The 16268-nt window shown below is 50.0% G+C and overlaps 1 protein-coding gene across 5 annotated transcripts; it reads right to left on the minus strand.

Annotated features, from left to right (window-relative positions):
- Positions 1–82: 82 nt before the first annotated feature.
- JSRP1 (junctional sarcoplasmic reticulum protein 1) lies at positions 83–15280 on the minus strand. 5 transcript variants are annotated; one of them, XM_050934361.1, is made up of 8 exons: positions 15174–15280; positions 14761–14839; positions 12567–12704; positions 9626–9672; positions 4812–4965; positions 4029–4181; positions 2453–2547; positions 83–1472 (listed from the first exon to the last, which is right to left on the minus strand). In XM_050934361.1, exons 3-8 carry the CDS (start codon positions 12682–12684, stop codon positions 927–929), a joined length of 1113 nt encoding a protein of 370 aa, XP_050790318.1. In that variant the 5' UTR covers positions 12685–12704; positions 14761–14839; positions 15174–15280; the 3' UTR covers positions 83–926. The 5 variants fall into 5 exon arrangements, with proteins under 5 accessions (XP_050790318.1, XP_050790317.1, XP_050790320.1 ...); XM_050934360.1 differs by lacking the exon at positions 14761–14839 and having other exon boundaries at positions 15174–15279; XM_050934363.1 differs by lacking the exons at positions 14761–14839; positions 15174–15280 and adding an exon at positions 14908–15163.
- Between the last annotated feature and the right edge of the window lie 988 nt (positions 15281–16268).

Raw genomic sequence — 16268 nt, forward strand, 5'->3', positions numbered from 1 at the left:
GCATCATGATCACCATGGAGGTCTGAAACCTGAATCAGTGGCAGGGACTGGGATTTCCATTCAGGCTGTTAGAACCTTTGTCTTTTGGTTTGGTTTTGTTAACACCAATTTAATTCAGATGTCTGACAAACAGTTAGGAGAAAAGCTCTCCAGGTTAAAAACTGACATCTGTGGATCCTGAGAGAGCTTTTTGTACATGCAAAACCTCCAGAGAGTCCTCCAGCAATACCAGGACAGTCTGATTATTTGTAAAGTCACAAAACAAGCAGAAAAATATTTCTGGTGGGGTTGGGGGACCTCTCATGAAGCGCAAAAGGACAAGCTCACCCCCCCCCCTTTTCAGCTCTCCTTTAAGCATCGAACTCAGGGGAGTCCAAATTTGCACCTAAGGCCCATGACAAGACCGTCTGTGCTCCCACTCCAGCAGCAATACCCAGCACCGATGCAGGGATCTCAAAGCATCTCACCTGCACTCACAGCAACCCCTGGGCCTTAGCGAAGTATCATCATCCCCATTTTACAGCCGGGGAAACACAAGGCACAAAGAAGTGACATGACTTGCCCAGCCCAACCCAGCAAGTCAATGGTAGAGCTGGGAGCAGAACTCAGATCTCCCACTGCCCAGTCTGTGGCTCTAACCACAAAACCATGCTGCTGCTCTGTCACCGCAGGTGGGGTTATCAATGGCAGGTGTGTTTAATTCCTGGGGAACTCGGCAAACAAGCAATGTCTAGGGAGGAAAAAACAATGGCCAGCAAATCTCACACGTGAGCGCGGCTCTCGGGGATGAAAGGAAAGGCTGGTGCTGGGGTGATTATGTGCTGCCTTCAGGCTGAAGCCTTGGGGGCAGGGAATTTGGGTGCCCCCAGACTTAGTGTTGTTCAACCTCATTGCTCAAGACCATTCAGGCGCGAGGGGGCAGGTTCTCAGTCATGCCTCTTGCCTTCCCTGAACTTGTGCTGCTCCCAGGGCTTCCGGCCCTTGTGCTCGCCTCGCTGCTGCTTAGAGTTCTGCTTCCCGCTTTCATCATGCCGGTGCTCCTTGTGGCCTGGCCCTTGGGCTGGTGAGTCGGGCTTGGGGTGGCGGCCCTTCCCCTTGTCCCGCCTGGTCCGCTCCCCCTGCTCCTTCCCCTCCCTCCGCTTGCCCTCCTTCCTGCTATGCTGCTGCCCTTCCTCCTCCTCCTCCTCCTCCTCAGAGCCTGCTGGGGGGGCCCTGTGCATTTTGCTGGCCTGGCCCTTGGGGGGCCTGTCCTTGGGCTGCATCCCCTTCTTGCTGCCTCTCTCCGGCTGAGCCACCTCACTCTCTCTGGGCTTCTCCACCTCCTTCTCCAGCGCGCTCCGCTTCTGCTGGCCCCTTCTCGGCACTGCCCTGGCTGGGGAGTCCTGCTGCGTCCCTTCCACCTTGGCTTCAGGATCTTCTGCTGCTTCCGGCTCCCACCAGCTCAACCAGCTCTTGAAAAACCGCAACTGTCCCTGCAGGGGACAGCAGCGCAAGGCAATGGGCCCGCTCTTACCACCGGATCCTGGGCCAGCCCAGGGCACCAGGACCCTCGTCTGTCTGTCCAGCCATTGCCATGGCAGCTGGCGCTAACGCCATCTTTAACCCAGACAAAGGCAGTTCCGTGCAGGACCCTGCCTCGTTCCCTCCTGTTTACAGGGAGCCTTGGCCCTGCTGTGGCGTGGCACGTGACCTGCCAGGCTTGTCTGTGGCCCCCGGGCACTCGGAGCAGCAGCCAGACAAGCTCAGAGCTCCCCTCCTAGGTGTTAGAGAGAGGGGCTGGGAAGGTCCCATATGCACTAGCAGCGACTTGGCGTGGGGCTGTCAGCAAGGCTTCAACTACCACAGCCATGGGCTCTCGGGCTCCCTTCTACCACTTCAGCGTTTCCTGAAGCTAGGCCTGATTCTGGGACATGGGGAGTGTCCCTGGGTGACCTCAAGTGCCCTCAGTTCCTGTCTAGTCCAGTGGTGCAGGACCTGTGTCTTGCAGGATTGGGCCCAATGAGCTTAGCCTGGCCTGGCTCTTGCTCTCTAAATGGGTCCCAAGGCTCCAGGTGGCTGTGGTCTGCCCCGCAGCCCATCTCATGGGAGCCACCCCCTGACTTCAATGGGACTGACTGCTCGGGTGAGTAAGGGCTGCAGGATGGGCCCTGTCCAAGGGGAAAGCCCTTCTCGGGACCTCCAGGGCTCAGAATGCTCTGTGCTTCAATGACGTGTTGGCTGATTTTCTCTGCTTTGCTGTGGGGTTGGGGGAGGAGAGGATGGTGCCCCCAACTCCCCAGTTCCCTCCCTAACATGGTGCCACAAATGGGTTTCGCTGCCATGATGCTAGCCCAGCACGTGAATGCGATCACTAGTGGAGGGCAGAGTTAAAACCTTCCCCCTGGAGCCTACTGGCTGCTTTTCAGAGATGATGTCTCCAAGGCCCCTCCTGCACTGCGGCTCCTTGCCTTACCCTCTCGCCGGCACCATCCTCGGGAAGGCTGCACGCAGGCTGGGCCCACAGGCTGGGCTCTGCTTCGGGAATCTCGTCTTCTACGTCAATGACATCTGGGAAGGGGGGGACAGTGGGCAAGGTCAGCCCTTTGGAGATGCACAGAGGGAAACGTGCAGTGTTCTTGTGTGCTGGTTCACAGCTGCTGCTTTCCACCCCAGAGCTGGTTACACTTCAGTGGGGAATGCAATAGAAATAGGCTCAAGCTAAAAGCCTGACCCAGAACTGCCTGAACAAGGAGGATGTGCTGGTTCTGATCTGAGCAGGTGCTGTGGACCCATTTTGTTTCTAGATCTATAATGTCCAGGGTTTGTGAAGAGCAGTACTGAGGCTTGCCTTCACTCCCCCTTGTGGAGGCTTGTCAATATGGGATACTCCAGGAAATTAATCCACATTAATTTTTAAAGTGGATTAATTAAACCACATTAAATTGCTGTGTGGATGCTCTTATTCAGAAAAAATGGCCTTTATCAGAGTTTGCTTAATTCATTTCCAAAGTGAATTAAGTCTGAATAAGATAATCACACAAGGATTTATTGTGGTTTAACTAATCCACTTTAAATTTACACCTTTGCTTAATTTGGATTAATTTTCCTCAGTGTCCTCATGTAGACAAGTCCTGGGCGATAGGCAGGTAACTCATTATCCTTTGTCTTACAGACGGGGAAACTAAGGCCCAGAGTGAGGACAGGAGCCATTTTCAGAGTGCCCACTACTTGTGGGTGCCTCTGGTTTTGGATGCCCAGCCTGAGCCCCCTTTTACTGCCAGGCCTCAGTATGGCTGGTGGTGCCTAGTCTGAAAATGCTGCCCTATAGATCTAAGCGTTATCTCTGCTGCCCTGGCTAGGGAGGAACCTGTAAGTGCTAGAGGAGCATCTGTAGCTGGTTGGTTCCTGCCTACACAGAGATTTGGTGAAGGATTTGGGCTCTCAAACAGATTGCTTTACACAATTCCAGTTCATGGTTAAATCCTTAGCTTCCAGGCTTAGAGAATGCCGCTGAAGGAGACTAAGCCGCAGCAAAGGACAGAAAACAGCCACAACCTGGTCCTGCAGCTCAGGATCTGTCCTGGACTAGCACGAGGACCCAGTACGGACACTACCCAACGCGTTTATCTGGCAGCAGGAGTTTGCTTCTTGCTTTCAAATCTGCTCAAAATCCCTGAGCACTGGACTAGGAGTCCGGAGACCCAGCTCTGCCACGGACCTGCTATTCCAGCTTGGGCAAGTCCCTTCGCTCTCTGTGCCTCTGTTTTGCCTCCCACCTGTCTTGTCTGTTTTGACTGTAAGCTCTTGGAGGTAGAGATGGCTCTTGCTGTGAAATTAGCACAACGCGGTCTAGGTGGCACTGCTAATACTAATGCGCTACATGGTCAGCAGCAGCGCTAGCTTCCCCCACTCTGTCCCAGGAATGTTTCACTCCTGAGCCCTCTGGGTGTGAAAAGGGGGGTCAGTCTCCAGGCCCAGCACCCTCCCAGGACAGGCTGCTCCCCTTGATGCTGCCCAACTCCCAGCCTCACTGCTCTGACGTCTCTCACCTTGGAAGACCTGGAAGCCCATGCATAGCAGAGCGACAAAGGAGGCGATGAGAATGCACTTGTTGAGGGTAAGGCCCTCCCAGGGGACCTCTTCCTTCATGGGGCTGATGGTGCGGGGCTCGGCCTTCCTTTTCACTGGAAGGGTCTTGGGGACTTACGAGACACAAAGAAAGTGGTGTTACCATAGGGGAGCAGGCCTGTCCTGGCAGAATGGGCTAAGAGTGGGAACAGAGATCCCTTAACATCGCCTAGTTTGGCCACAAAGGAGACACAATGGTACAATTCCAAGGGACTCCTGTCTGTTGAGTTGTATCCCAGCCAGTGGAGAATGGCCCCATCGCAGGGTTGGGAGCATAAGGAGGGAAGGAAATAAGTGGGGATTCTCACTCCCAGCTCTCCCTGGGGTTCACTGGGTCCCCCTGCGGGGAGGGAATCAAGCTACTTCGTTTTGGGCTCTGACTCAATTGCAATTTCGTGTGGCTCTGCCGCCAAGGTTCAAAATGGGCCTTCTATAAACTGCCCAGCAGGGGGTTGGCTGGATAACTGAAGTCTGGACTCCTGGGTTCTATTCCAGTCTCTCCGGTGCCTCAATAGGGGCAAGTCACTTAGGTCAAAATTTTCAGAAGCAGGACAGCTAAATAAGCGGCCTGGTTTTCAGAGGTGATGGATACCTGCAGCTCCCCATGGAATTGGACCAGGATGAAGGAGAAGAGAACTCAGCTCTACCACATGCTTTAGGGGTCAGGGCTCCTGGGTTGATGGGAGAAATGGGGACGAGTGTACCTTGTGGCGAAGCAGAGCTGGCTATCTCCTCCACCCTTTCTACCCTCGTCACTGTCTTCTCCGTGACGACTGGTGTGTCAGTTATGCTTTCCACAAACTCGTCTAGATCCTTCTCGATGACATGCAGTGTGTTCCTCTCCTCCTTCTCTATCCCCTGAAAGGTGAAGGAAAGTGAATGGGTCATGCGGCCAGCACAAACAGAGCAGCCAGGGGAGAGAAGCAAAGCAGCCCAGGGGATCTGTCTGCAACTATTATGGGGAAAAAACAAGCAGCACAGTTTGAAGGCACTGGGGCATGTGTCTCAACAGCTTGTGCTTGTATTCTCTGGAGGTCCCTGGTTCAGTGCCTGGTACCTTGGCCGTCACATGATTAAAAGACAGAAGACATGAATCTGGGAAACAAGAAATCTGTTTCTACAACATATTGACTTCTGGAACTCACCGCTGATGGACATTATTGAGACAATTACATTAGGACACTTCAGCCAGGGTGGCTAGAAATAAGATGAACATATACAGCTATGCTAAGCTAAAAATGGCGAGGGTACTGTGATCACACCAGCTCCTGAAAGGTAAATAGGGCTGGGCTGGATCAGGTCGTGGGACAGGGACCTCTAAGAACACCCAGATCCTGTAGGACATTACTTGACAGGTAGCAGCACTCTTCTTCTCGATACTTTATCGAGCAAAGTGCCGGGCGGGGGCGTGGTTCAGATGAGATGTAGAACCAAGGCCCGGACCAGTTCTGGTCATCACAACAGTGGAGGCTTTTACCTTGGTGTTTGCTACATTCCAAACCAGAGACAGTTTGGCCATAATCCCCTCAGCACCAAGCTACAATTATCTGTAATGATGTTTGCAAGGCATTAGTCATCCACTAGATGTCTCTCTATGCTGCCTGCACAGACTTCTAAACAAGACGTGGTGCCTGGCTAAGAAGAGACACAAAGCTGGAACTCAATCTGTGTGGAATCCTGGCTGTTTGGCTGCATTTGGCCATTTTCTTTAGCAAACACCTCCTGCTTACGGAGGACTGATTCCATATACCAGCACCATATTCTTCTCCACTTCCCGAGGAGTGTTAAGCAGCTGTCGTGCTCCACCCCAGAGGTGGATGAACTGGACAGACTGGTCAAGGCCAGCAGGGTGGCAAGCTGTGGGACTCGTAATGGACCGCACTGCAGTTCCCAGCTGCGCACAGCTCTCGTGTTTATAGTCTGTTCCCCAGTAGGGGAGAGTTGTTGGCTGGCAGAGAGGACGGGAGAGGTTTGTACCTGGGTCTAATGAAGGGAGCAAGGACAGAGGGGGACTGTAGTTTGTAATGTGATGGGGTGCACCACTGCCCTCTGCTGGAGAGAACCAGACTCACTCACATGTAGTCAATTATGAGGCCCATTAGTGATGTCTACCTGGAGAGGATAAAACTTTAATACTAGTGCCAGCTGCCAGAGCCACCCGGGGGAGGGGAAAGCGGGGCAATTTTCCCCAGGCCCCGCAAGCCCTGGCCCGGCAGCAGTCCGGGTCTTCGGCCGGCATTTCGGCGGCGGGGAGCCCTTCAGTTCTGCTGAAGATGCGCAGTGACTGAAGGGCCCCCTGCTGCCAAAATGCCGCTGAAGACCCGGACCGCCGCCAGGTGAGTACAAGCCCCGCAGCTCCCTTGCTTTGCCCCAGCTCCCCTGAATCCTCTGGGTGGCCCTGCCTGCTGCTGGAGGTTCTCCCTTAGGTCAAGTGACACAGCCTATATTTGGGAGCAGATCCACTCTCTATGCTGCACGTGGGCAGTGTAGCTAATGACTGTGCTGGGCCATGTTTGTACCCACGGATCCGTTCTGATGGGGCCCTATTCAGGGCCTGCCAACAAGGGCTCTTTGAGTGTCAAAGCCTGGAAGCCAGAGACGAGATGACAGCGCAAAGGATGAAAACTCACGGGGAGGGGAAATACTCATTACCTGACCTGTCTAATCTCACAAGCTCGATAGTTTGCTTGATGACTATGAAGCTGAACCTGACAGGGTTTGAGTATCCACCACAGTGTGAGAGATCTACTAGAATCCGCTTCTGTATTAGCGTCTGCATCTGAAACACTCCTGCATTATGCAATACCCCCCACGGCAGTGTCCCACTCTGCCCCAGAGAGCCCTATCAATCTCTGCCCGGCCTCCTGTGGAAACTGGCAGGGGCCGTGCTGAGCTCGGGATACAATCACGCTCTTGTTGGTTCATTTTATTTATGTGATTCGATCCCTGGCACATGAATGGGAGCCAAACCTTTGGTAAAAGGCATTTTGCTGAGCACAAACACTCTGCAGACCTGCTTAGCTGCAGCCGCTAATCCGCTTTGACGTGTCTGCCCAGAGGACAACTTATCCTTTGGAGAGAGGGAGCTTAGAAACGGAGATAAATTAGGCACCGAGGCCTGGTTCTGGTTCTAGTCCCTTCCTGCTAGGGTACAGAGAGACCAGGGCTCCCCCATGAATCAGACTCCAGAGGTGCAGTACGACTGACTCATTAATAAATGTGTCAGAGGCCCCAGTTCCTAGCAGATGGGGGAGAGCTACCAGTCATCTGAGATTAGTGACCACAACAGCTGAATAATGATACCTTTGGCTCTGACTGCACACGGGTGGGCTGTGATTCCTCTCAAAGCCCCAAGGAGGCCACGTTTCCAGCTAAATGTTGCCCACAGAAAGGACTCTTGCCTTTGTTCACAGTGGGGAACATTGGAATTTCCTCACCTGCATAAAGCCAACAGGCCAGCCAGTCCTGTTGTTTGGATCTGACTGTGGCCAATGTCATGTGCTTCAGGGGAAGGTGGAAAACCCACATGATTCATCGAACTGTGAAAAAGCAGCTGCTGCAGGGAGTCAGTCCTGATCCCCTCTGAGGATCAGTTTACACCTTGAAGCATGAGAATTGATTTCTTTTATGGTTTTATCTTAGTTAGTGTCACTAGACCCAACTGACCCGGCCCCACTATCCCTGCAGCAAATTGCTGGCATGAAGCGAGGAGTTAAAAGGAGGAGACATAGCCTAATGCAGGGATGACCCAGAAGTAGTGCAGAGCTCCGCTTCTCCTGCTGTGAGAGAAGGCTGCTTACAGCCCAGAGACTGGGGTAGCTTGCTGGGTGGATAGGGATGAATCGACCCTTAGGAGAATGGCTGGAATACTGGTTATTGGAAAACAAGCCTTAAACAGAAGGGTGGGGTCCTGCTCAAGGTTTGCTGCATTTCCCTGTTTTGAGTTGTGTTTTGTCCTGATTTCTTTGAACCTTAATACCCTGGAAAGGACTGAAGTGTGCCTCGGCTGGAGGGTTAATGCACTGCTACGTCGGACTCTGTGAAAGACAGTGACCTACCAGCGGAAACCTGTGGCTGGGTGAGTTGTGCCCTGATGGGCCACCAGGGGGGCAGTGTAGTGGCTAACCTGATCTGCTTTTACTGATCACTGTGATGGTCTAAAGCAGGTTTTCTCTCCTGTGAATTGGCTTCCCTTTCATTTCAGTGGGTTCTCCCCTGCTCTTATGTTATGGGATGAAGTAGACAGGAGGTCTGATTGGTCTCCTCTCACTCCTGTCTTCCAACTACATGTTCCTAGCCTTATTTCTTCCATTATCATGTTCTCTGTGGTACCTTCAGCAACTCCCCACAAGCCCAGCCTATCGGCACCCCAGAAATTCCTCTATCACCCCCCAGAACATCTGCGTCAGCTTCCCAACCTCTCCTTTGCATCAGAACCCCTAAGCACCTGCACCCAACACCCCTGCTCTTCAATAATCTTTAATACACTCCTTTGCACATTCAGCTGCTCATTGGATGCTTCGTAATGGTGATCTTCCTGCCCAGCATCTTCTCTCCCACTGCCTCACACAACGCCAAGCTGAGCCTAACCTCATAGCCCTATTAGTTTATGGGAGGCCGTTTTCCACACTTGTGACTGGTCTCTTCCTCCCTGTTTCCCTGAGCCAAGCTATGTCTTATGCCTACAGGTAACAAGCAACGGTCTCCTTGCTGCTTTCCTCCTCTACTCTAAGTCCTTCTGAGGCACTGTTGCCTAGATCCTCAGAGGTATTTAGGTTCCCAACTGTCACTGATATCAATGGGAGTTAGGTGCCTAAATACCAGAGAGGATCTGAGCCTGTGTGTCCTCACTCCCGTAGAAGTCCTGGAGTTGAGGAAGCAGAGGTTTTGAGAGCACATGCCAAGAGCTCTTCCCCCAGGGAATGGAGGGATCAGGGCAATGAGCTATGGAGTCTTTCATGTCTAGGTCCAACCCAGCTTGATGAGAACCATCTGATAGCTGCTTGGTGGCCTGTGTTAAATGACTGATAGGAAGTGGGCCAAGTCCCAATAGACAGCTCCCAACCACCCCCCCTCACTGGCAGTCTGAGGCCCAGGACTCTCCTCCCCAACCTACAGAGGCAGCCCCTCCTGGCCAGAGTTACTGCACATTGTCACGACAATACAATGGATGCTTGCCCTGCACCTGCACCTTTGCTGTGGGCAACCTGAGGCCTTCGCTCTCCAGGGCTGTCAATCCAGCACCTCTCACCAGTGCTAATTTAATCTATCAAAATCATAAGAATCCAAGGTCCTGCTGCTGATTTAACTGGATGTACGAAGTATCCAGGCAAATCTTGGGAAAGGGGTAGTAGGCCCACCCTGCTCCCCGAGATCCAATGACCAGGCCTCTGCTGCCTTTCTTGTAGACTGTAAGGGCTGTTGCAAACATCCAGTGTCACATAGCCTGGGCCTTCAGCACTGCAAACTCAAGTCTGGAGATAGTTATAAAGAGGATTACTAGATAGATGCTACTTACGTGTGAGCTACTGTTTACCTCCTCTTCGCTTTGTGGCACTTCAGCAACTGTTAAAAACAAGTGCAAGCAAAATAAAACTAAGTATGGACAGCATGACGGCCTCATAGCATGTGATCATCTTGCCACCTAGGGGCCGGCCTGCAGAGAAGATAAAAGCCTTACTACTACTACATCAATAAATTGTCCTTGAACTCAAGGAGCTGTGCCTCTGGACCCAAAGGTCCTAGCCTCTATATAGACCACAGAATCGTAGGACTGGAAGGGATCTAGAGAGGTTATGTAGTCCAATCCCCTGCACTCATGGCAGGACTAAGTGTTATCTAGACCATTCCTGACAGGTGTTTGTTTAACCTTTTAAAAATTGCCAATGATGGAGATTCCCCAACTTCCTAGGCAATTTATTCCAGTGCTTAACCATCCTGACAGTTAGGAAGCTTTTCCTAATGTCCTACCTAAACATGCCTTGCTGCAATTTAAGCCCATTGCTTCTTGTCCTATCCTCGGAGGTTAAGAAGAACAACTCTTCTCCTTTCTCCATGTAACAACCGTTTATGTACTTGAAAACTGTTACTATGCTGCCCGCGGCCCATGAATTCGTGCAGGATCCCAGGGGTGAAGTAGTGCTACGTTAGCGGATGCAATTACTGGGGAAGATGTTTGGGTGCTTTTCTCACATCAGTAATCACTCAGCAAGGCAGGTTTTCACACTTATAATGAGACGTGGTTAAGCAGGAGTTAAAAGCCAGTTCTCACCTGCCACACTGAAAGTTCCCTTTCACAGCAGCAGCCCAATTGGCCTTCAAATGAAAAAATCTTGGTGCAGGAATGGAACCTGGAGCTGGCAAGCACCAGGCTACTGAAAGTGATGGGATAAACTCCCTGGACCTCCCAGGCAAAAAAAAGCTGAGGGAGAAACTGTGATGTCACCCGCAAAACACATGTATCTGTTGGCCAGGCATCCTGGCTTCCTTCTCTGCTCCAGGGATGGACCAAAAACAGGGTCAACATCAGGCAGTGCTAGAAACTGCAGCCCCGGGTGCAACAGTGCAGTGGGGGTATAGCTCTTCTGTCCCTTCGTATTTCAAACTGACTGGCAATGGCTAAGGGCCTCCCTTTCTAACCTGATAGAGCCTGAGATGCACAAGAATCCCCTGAAAACATCCCAGCATCTCAGCAAGGCTAGAAAAGGACACTGGTTGCAGGCTGGATGCTGGCTGTCATCATTCCTGAAACGCTGATCTAAAATACAGTTAGCCTGAGGAACCAAGCCATACTTCAGAGCCGAGATCTCAGAAATCCCCTGTGCTACAGAGGATGACAATAACCCCCCGGGAAGCTGGGAATTTGTTTTTCAGTGGAAGATACCACTTATATCTAGTCAGAGCAGATTGAGAACCCAGGGGTCAGGATCTATCATCTTACTCCCCCAACCTACTTTCACAGCTACGTTTACAGCCCTCTAACTGGAGCGCCGCAGCAGCCCCAGCGCAGTGCTCTATGCCATCAGGAGGCAGCTTGGAATCCCAGCTTTCCAATGGCACGTCGTGCCAGGGCCTGGGCTTTAGCTGAGCGAGCACGCACAACTGCAATTGGGGGCAGATGCTCAGCATCTCTGAAAGTCAGGTCCTTATTACTGGATCTTGAGACTGTGACTGTTAACATCACGTCACAAATGAAGCATAAAAGGAGAAGCAGGTTGGTAATTGGATTTCTCCGGTGGCTTGCTACAGTAAATACGATGATGCATTCATTGCATGATGAGGCTTCTCCTTGGTTAGCTCTTAACTGTCATTTTCTACTTCCAATGGTTTGGCACGTATCAAAGTTCAATACAATCTCATTAAAATAATGCCTCAATTTAATAAGGCTTTATCTATCCTGGGGAAATCTACAGTATTTAAAGGTCCCATCCTGCTCTCATTGAAGTCAATGGCAAAATTCCCTTAGTTTCAGTGAGGGGCAGGATTGGATCTGAATTGCATATGGTATGTGTAAAGGTTCATCAAAGCTCTGGAATTTTTTAAGCTTTGAGCTACTAAGGATTTTCAAGACCAGTAAGATTCCCTACCTCCACCCTCTAGCACTAGTCATGGACCAATGAATAGTAAGCAAATACAGATTCCTGAAATGTAATTTAAAAGGTCATGTCAAGAGTAGAACAACTGAATTTGTCCCTTTTTTCTTTCTGATGTGTAAAGAAGGCCTAATTTATTTATTAATAAGTACAAAATTCTACTTCACCCCAAAGAAGACCCAGAGATGTAGACTGGATCCACTCTCTGATTAAAGATGCAAATATGAAGAATCTTTTCTCCCAACTGTTTGTCAGGGTTTGAGTGAGAGGCATTCAAAGAACCATACAATCCAAAATATTTTATGCAGTCTGAATAAAAAAGACTTCCCCTCTCACTAATGTTATCTTCTGATGTATGTTTTAAACCTCTTTGTTCCCCAGACATCCATACGGTGTTCTCAGAAAAAGGGTGCAATGGCCCTGAATTTCTAGTATAAGCAAACACGCAGAAAAGAGAACGTTTAAAATCTTCTGTTGGGCCTTTTCTAAATAAAATGCAGGGCTACGTAAAGAAGCAAAACTGGGTATAAAAATCTCATATCTTCTCCTTAGAAGGTCACCTTTAAAGAATAAGGCAAATAGTCCAATGCCTGCATTCCTGACCTGGATCTTACCACATCTCTAAAAGCTGGCACTAAAGCTCTCTGCAAGCTCTAAGCTCTAATAATTTCCAATAAGCTCTTCTCACTGCAAAGATCAGAATTTTAAGCATATAATCCCCTCAGAAGACATGTCAAGGAACATTTCCAATGGTATCAGCACAGCGCAACTGCCTTTTAACTCCTTGGAGGCAAGAATAGCCTGTGCATCTACGGCTGGGAAAGTCTTACTAGTATGGCCTCCAGTGTCAAAGTGGGGATGAGGTACCTTTTCTCTTGTCCTCCTTCGACAGCCTTAGAATTCTCTCTACCAGCACTGGCAGCTCTTCTATGGCCTCAGGACTCTCCAGGTCTCTCTCCAATACCTCACAGGTGCCTGTTGCCATGTCACTTCCAGGGAGTCTTGCTAAATAGAGAGAGGCAAAACAAATGCATTGCATTCAGCACACAACACAGCTGGCAAGGGGGAGCACTGGCATCCAAGACAATGGAATTCAGGTGGAGTGCCTGAATGACACAGGTATACATGTGTGAATACATCGCTGCAAACAGTACCAGCCACAGCACTTCCAAAGAGCCTTTCCGTGGAGGATCTCAAAGGCTTGTCACACACTCTCACAACCCTGCTGCAGGCTAGGCCTACTCTAAAGAGGAATAATGTGAGATACAGAGAGGTTAAGTGACTCAGCCACAGGAGGAGTCAATGCCAGCCCTGGGATTACATCTCAGGAATGTCCTGGCTCTCAGGCTTGTGCTCAGCCCATTAGACCAGAAATCTTACAACATATATATGTTTAAAGGATCGAAAGTCCATGGATCACAGCAGGAAAATACCATAGGTCCTTAAGATCCTGGTAACGGTGCACCCCACTTGAAATGCCCACGTTCTACTGGAATCTGGATACATAAAACTGTGATCCAGCCCCTGTGTCATCATTAAAGATCCTATGGCAACTTTCTAAAAATAGAGGTGTAAACCATGGTGTTCTGAACAACTTCTAATTTGGGTAGCGCCACTGTCTCTCTAACTTCCCCCTCAAATTCCACTTCTGCTTTGCGTCCTGCTCTTAACTGTTGGGCAGCGTTGCTGCGTACTGTTAAACAGCTGCAGCGCTACCTCGGAGGCAGCTGCATTGTAGGGATAGGTGAAGCAATTCCCAGGTTGAAAGCCCTTTGAGGGAAAGGTGCTGTAGAAACGGAGGACTGCTATTGTTAAGAGAATGCCAGTGTTCTAATGGCACACGCGCTAACCCCAAAGCAATTAACACTTTCAGTGCTGCTGCTCCCCAATGCAAGAATCTTCTATGCTCCCCATTTTCAATGGATTAAGGCTAGCGGGCTGTCAGGATGCATCAGGTACATACATTAACTGTTAGGAGGTTCAGAGCTGGACTCTTCCTAAAGCAGGGCTTGCACAGTGAGTTCTGAAATTCTGGGCTCACTCCCCTTTCTGGGTTCACTTTCTTGTCTCTGGGTAGAGTCTCCGAATAGCAAACCTATCCCTAGGGCTCCAATACCTGACCTAGGCACCGCATCCGCCTTTGGTTGCGAAGGTTGTAGCCACAGACGTCTGAAGCCGTGAAAGGCCCCAGTTGCCCTCTGTGTCCCTCTGTTATAACAATGAAGACCTTGTTCTCAGCCTGTGCCCAAGCTGGGCTGATGCTGCTGAAGCAGGAAGCTTTGTGCAAATAGGAGAGTGAGGCTGCTGTCTACCAGGAAGGGAAATTGATGACTTAACAGAAGCACCTTTCTAGTCTCAACAGTTCAGCGCTGAGTCATCGATTCCTCTCCTGTTCTGGGCTGCGGCTGCTCTGTGCAATCTGCAGAAAACCTCCTTTTTCAGACAGCGTTAAGGGAGGTAATGACAGAACTTGACCCCGGCTGGAATTTCTCCCTCTCCTCAGCCAGTTCACTGACTGCTCCTGCCTCCCAACTCCAGCACATGCTCAACTGGACTAGGAGTGTGATACTGTTGCAAACCAGGAGCCAATACTAGATGTGGTTCAGGGATACCTGAAGCCCCACACCCGCTAATAGCGGTTACCTGGTCCATTTATGCCGTACCACATCTGACAGACCTTTGGGGCTGGGAGGGAGCGTGTGCTTACACACAGACACCATTGTTTCAGGATTCCAACAGCTGAATTACAGACATTTTGGAACCCCATTCACATCCATCATATGTCCCTGCCTTCAAAAAGCGAGGAAGCCTGCGTCAACAGAGTAGATGGTCAAAATGGTCCTAGAACAGGTTACATCAGCCAGTAGACCAGAATTTGGTTTCATGGGTCAGATCTCTGAGCTCTCAAAGCATTTTACGAAGTAGCAGTTAAGATATTAACACTGTGACAACTGTGTAGGCCAAATGTGGCAATTACAGCTCACGTGCCTAGTCTCTGCTATTCAAACTCATTCCTCCACTGTGCTCTCTGAATCCTTTTAAAAGGTCTTGAAAGACTCACCTAAGAATGTCTCACAGTGTGTTTCTCCTGCACACAACCGTACACTTGGTCTGTTGGTTGTAAACCCCTTAGTGCAGAGCTGTATAAAGAACCTAACATGTCTGCGGACACCATGGAGACAACATGTAAATAATCCTACAATTCTACCTTCATGTCAGCAACGGCTTTTCAGAGACGAGCTCAGGTCCAAGATCTGAAGTTTGACTCCACTAAGTCACACCAAAGAAGCTTCCAGAAATAGCCCCCTTCCCCTCTCCGTCAGCTCCTTCAAGGTAGCGGAATTACAGGCTCTTTCCATACACAAATCTACCCCTGGCTAAACAGCAACCAACTTGTGATTCCAGGCAAGCATTCCATCACCATGGGTTTTCCTGTATTTGCTTAAAAGAGTTAAAATCCCACAAAAGGCATACCTAGGGCTTGAATGCATCCGTCTTTCCTTCAGCCTCGTGTCTGGCTCAGTCTCTACAGAGTAATATACAGCAACAGGTGCTGATTTCTGCCAGAGCAAAATATCAGCCAATCACAGGATGCTAATGCCATCATAGCTTTCATATTCAGCCCTGGGAGACAGAAGAGGGTCTGACTTCACTCTGAACGACAGCGAGAATAACACGAGGCTCATCTGCTTCCTTTCATGACAGATCCAGCTGCTGCCTGGGCTGCTCTCAGAAACACGGGACCCATGGAGCTGTTATGGGTAGCAGGGATATAGGATGGGAAATGGGAAGGATGAAGGAGTAGCCTATGAAAAGCAATAGGGTTGGGACTACCCTGCCAGGAATATGATGCTAGGAAGCCAGGGCTGAAAATCTGACAAATGTTCATTCCTCAAACTGGAGCTTATTGAGGGCACAATAGTGCAAAGTGCTCAATGAATGAATGTTTGTAAAGTGCTGCTGCAGATAGTGCCGAATAGCCGCAAATGCCGTTAACTTGAGTTGAGTAACTCCTCATTTCCAACAGCGTATGCAAGAGGAGAATCGGGCTGAGCGTATTCAGACACTCAAGTTACAGAAGGGTAAAAAATGGACATTATTTCCTAGTGTCAAGAGCAGGTTCTTTATTTGCAGATGACGCAAATGGTTGAACTTCATAGGACCTGCTCCTATAACATTTATTCTCATGAGTCCAACTGAAGTCAGTGGGGCTACTCATGGAAGGAGGATAAAATTGGGCACCTTGCTGCATAGAGGTCTGCTCACAGCTGTGCTGCTGCTCTGTTAACTCAGCCTTGGAAGGAACTGGCTCTAGCCAACCAGCACCAAAGGCAGGAACTCACTCCAGCCACTCTCCTTTCATCGCACTCAGTCTGATATCTGTCCCTGTCACTCTATTGCGGTGGGTACTTGAAAGCTTAACTGGGAACATTTAAATACTAACATGATTAACCAGGAGACTGCCCTCTCCTCCTTCCCCTTAAAAAAACAAGGAAACTAAATACTTCCCAAAATGTGCTAATGCAAAAATTCTGTTGCACAGTTAAATAATAGTCTTTAAAAACAGGG

This window comes from Gopherus flavomarginatus, chromosome 24 (genome assembly GCF_025201925.1).
Source record: "Gopherus flavomarginatus isolate rGopFla2 chromosome 24, rGopFla2.mat.asm, whole genome shotgun sequence".
In the NCBI taxonomy this organism is placed as follows: Eukaryota; Metazoa; Chordata; order Testudines; family Testudinidae; genus Gopherus; species Gopherus flavomarginatus.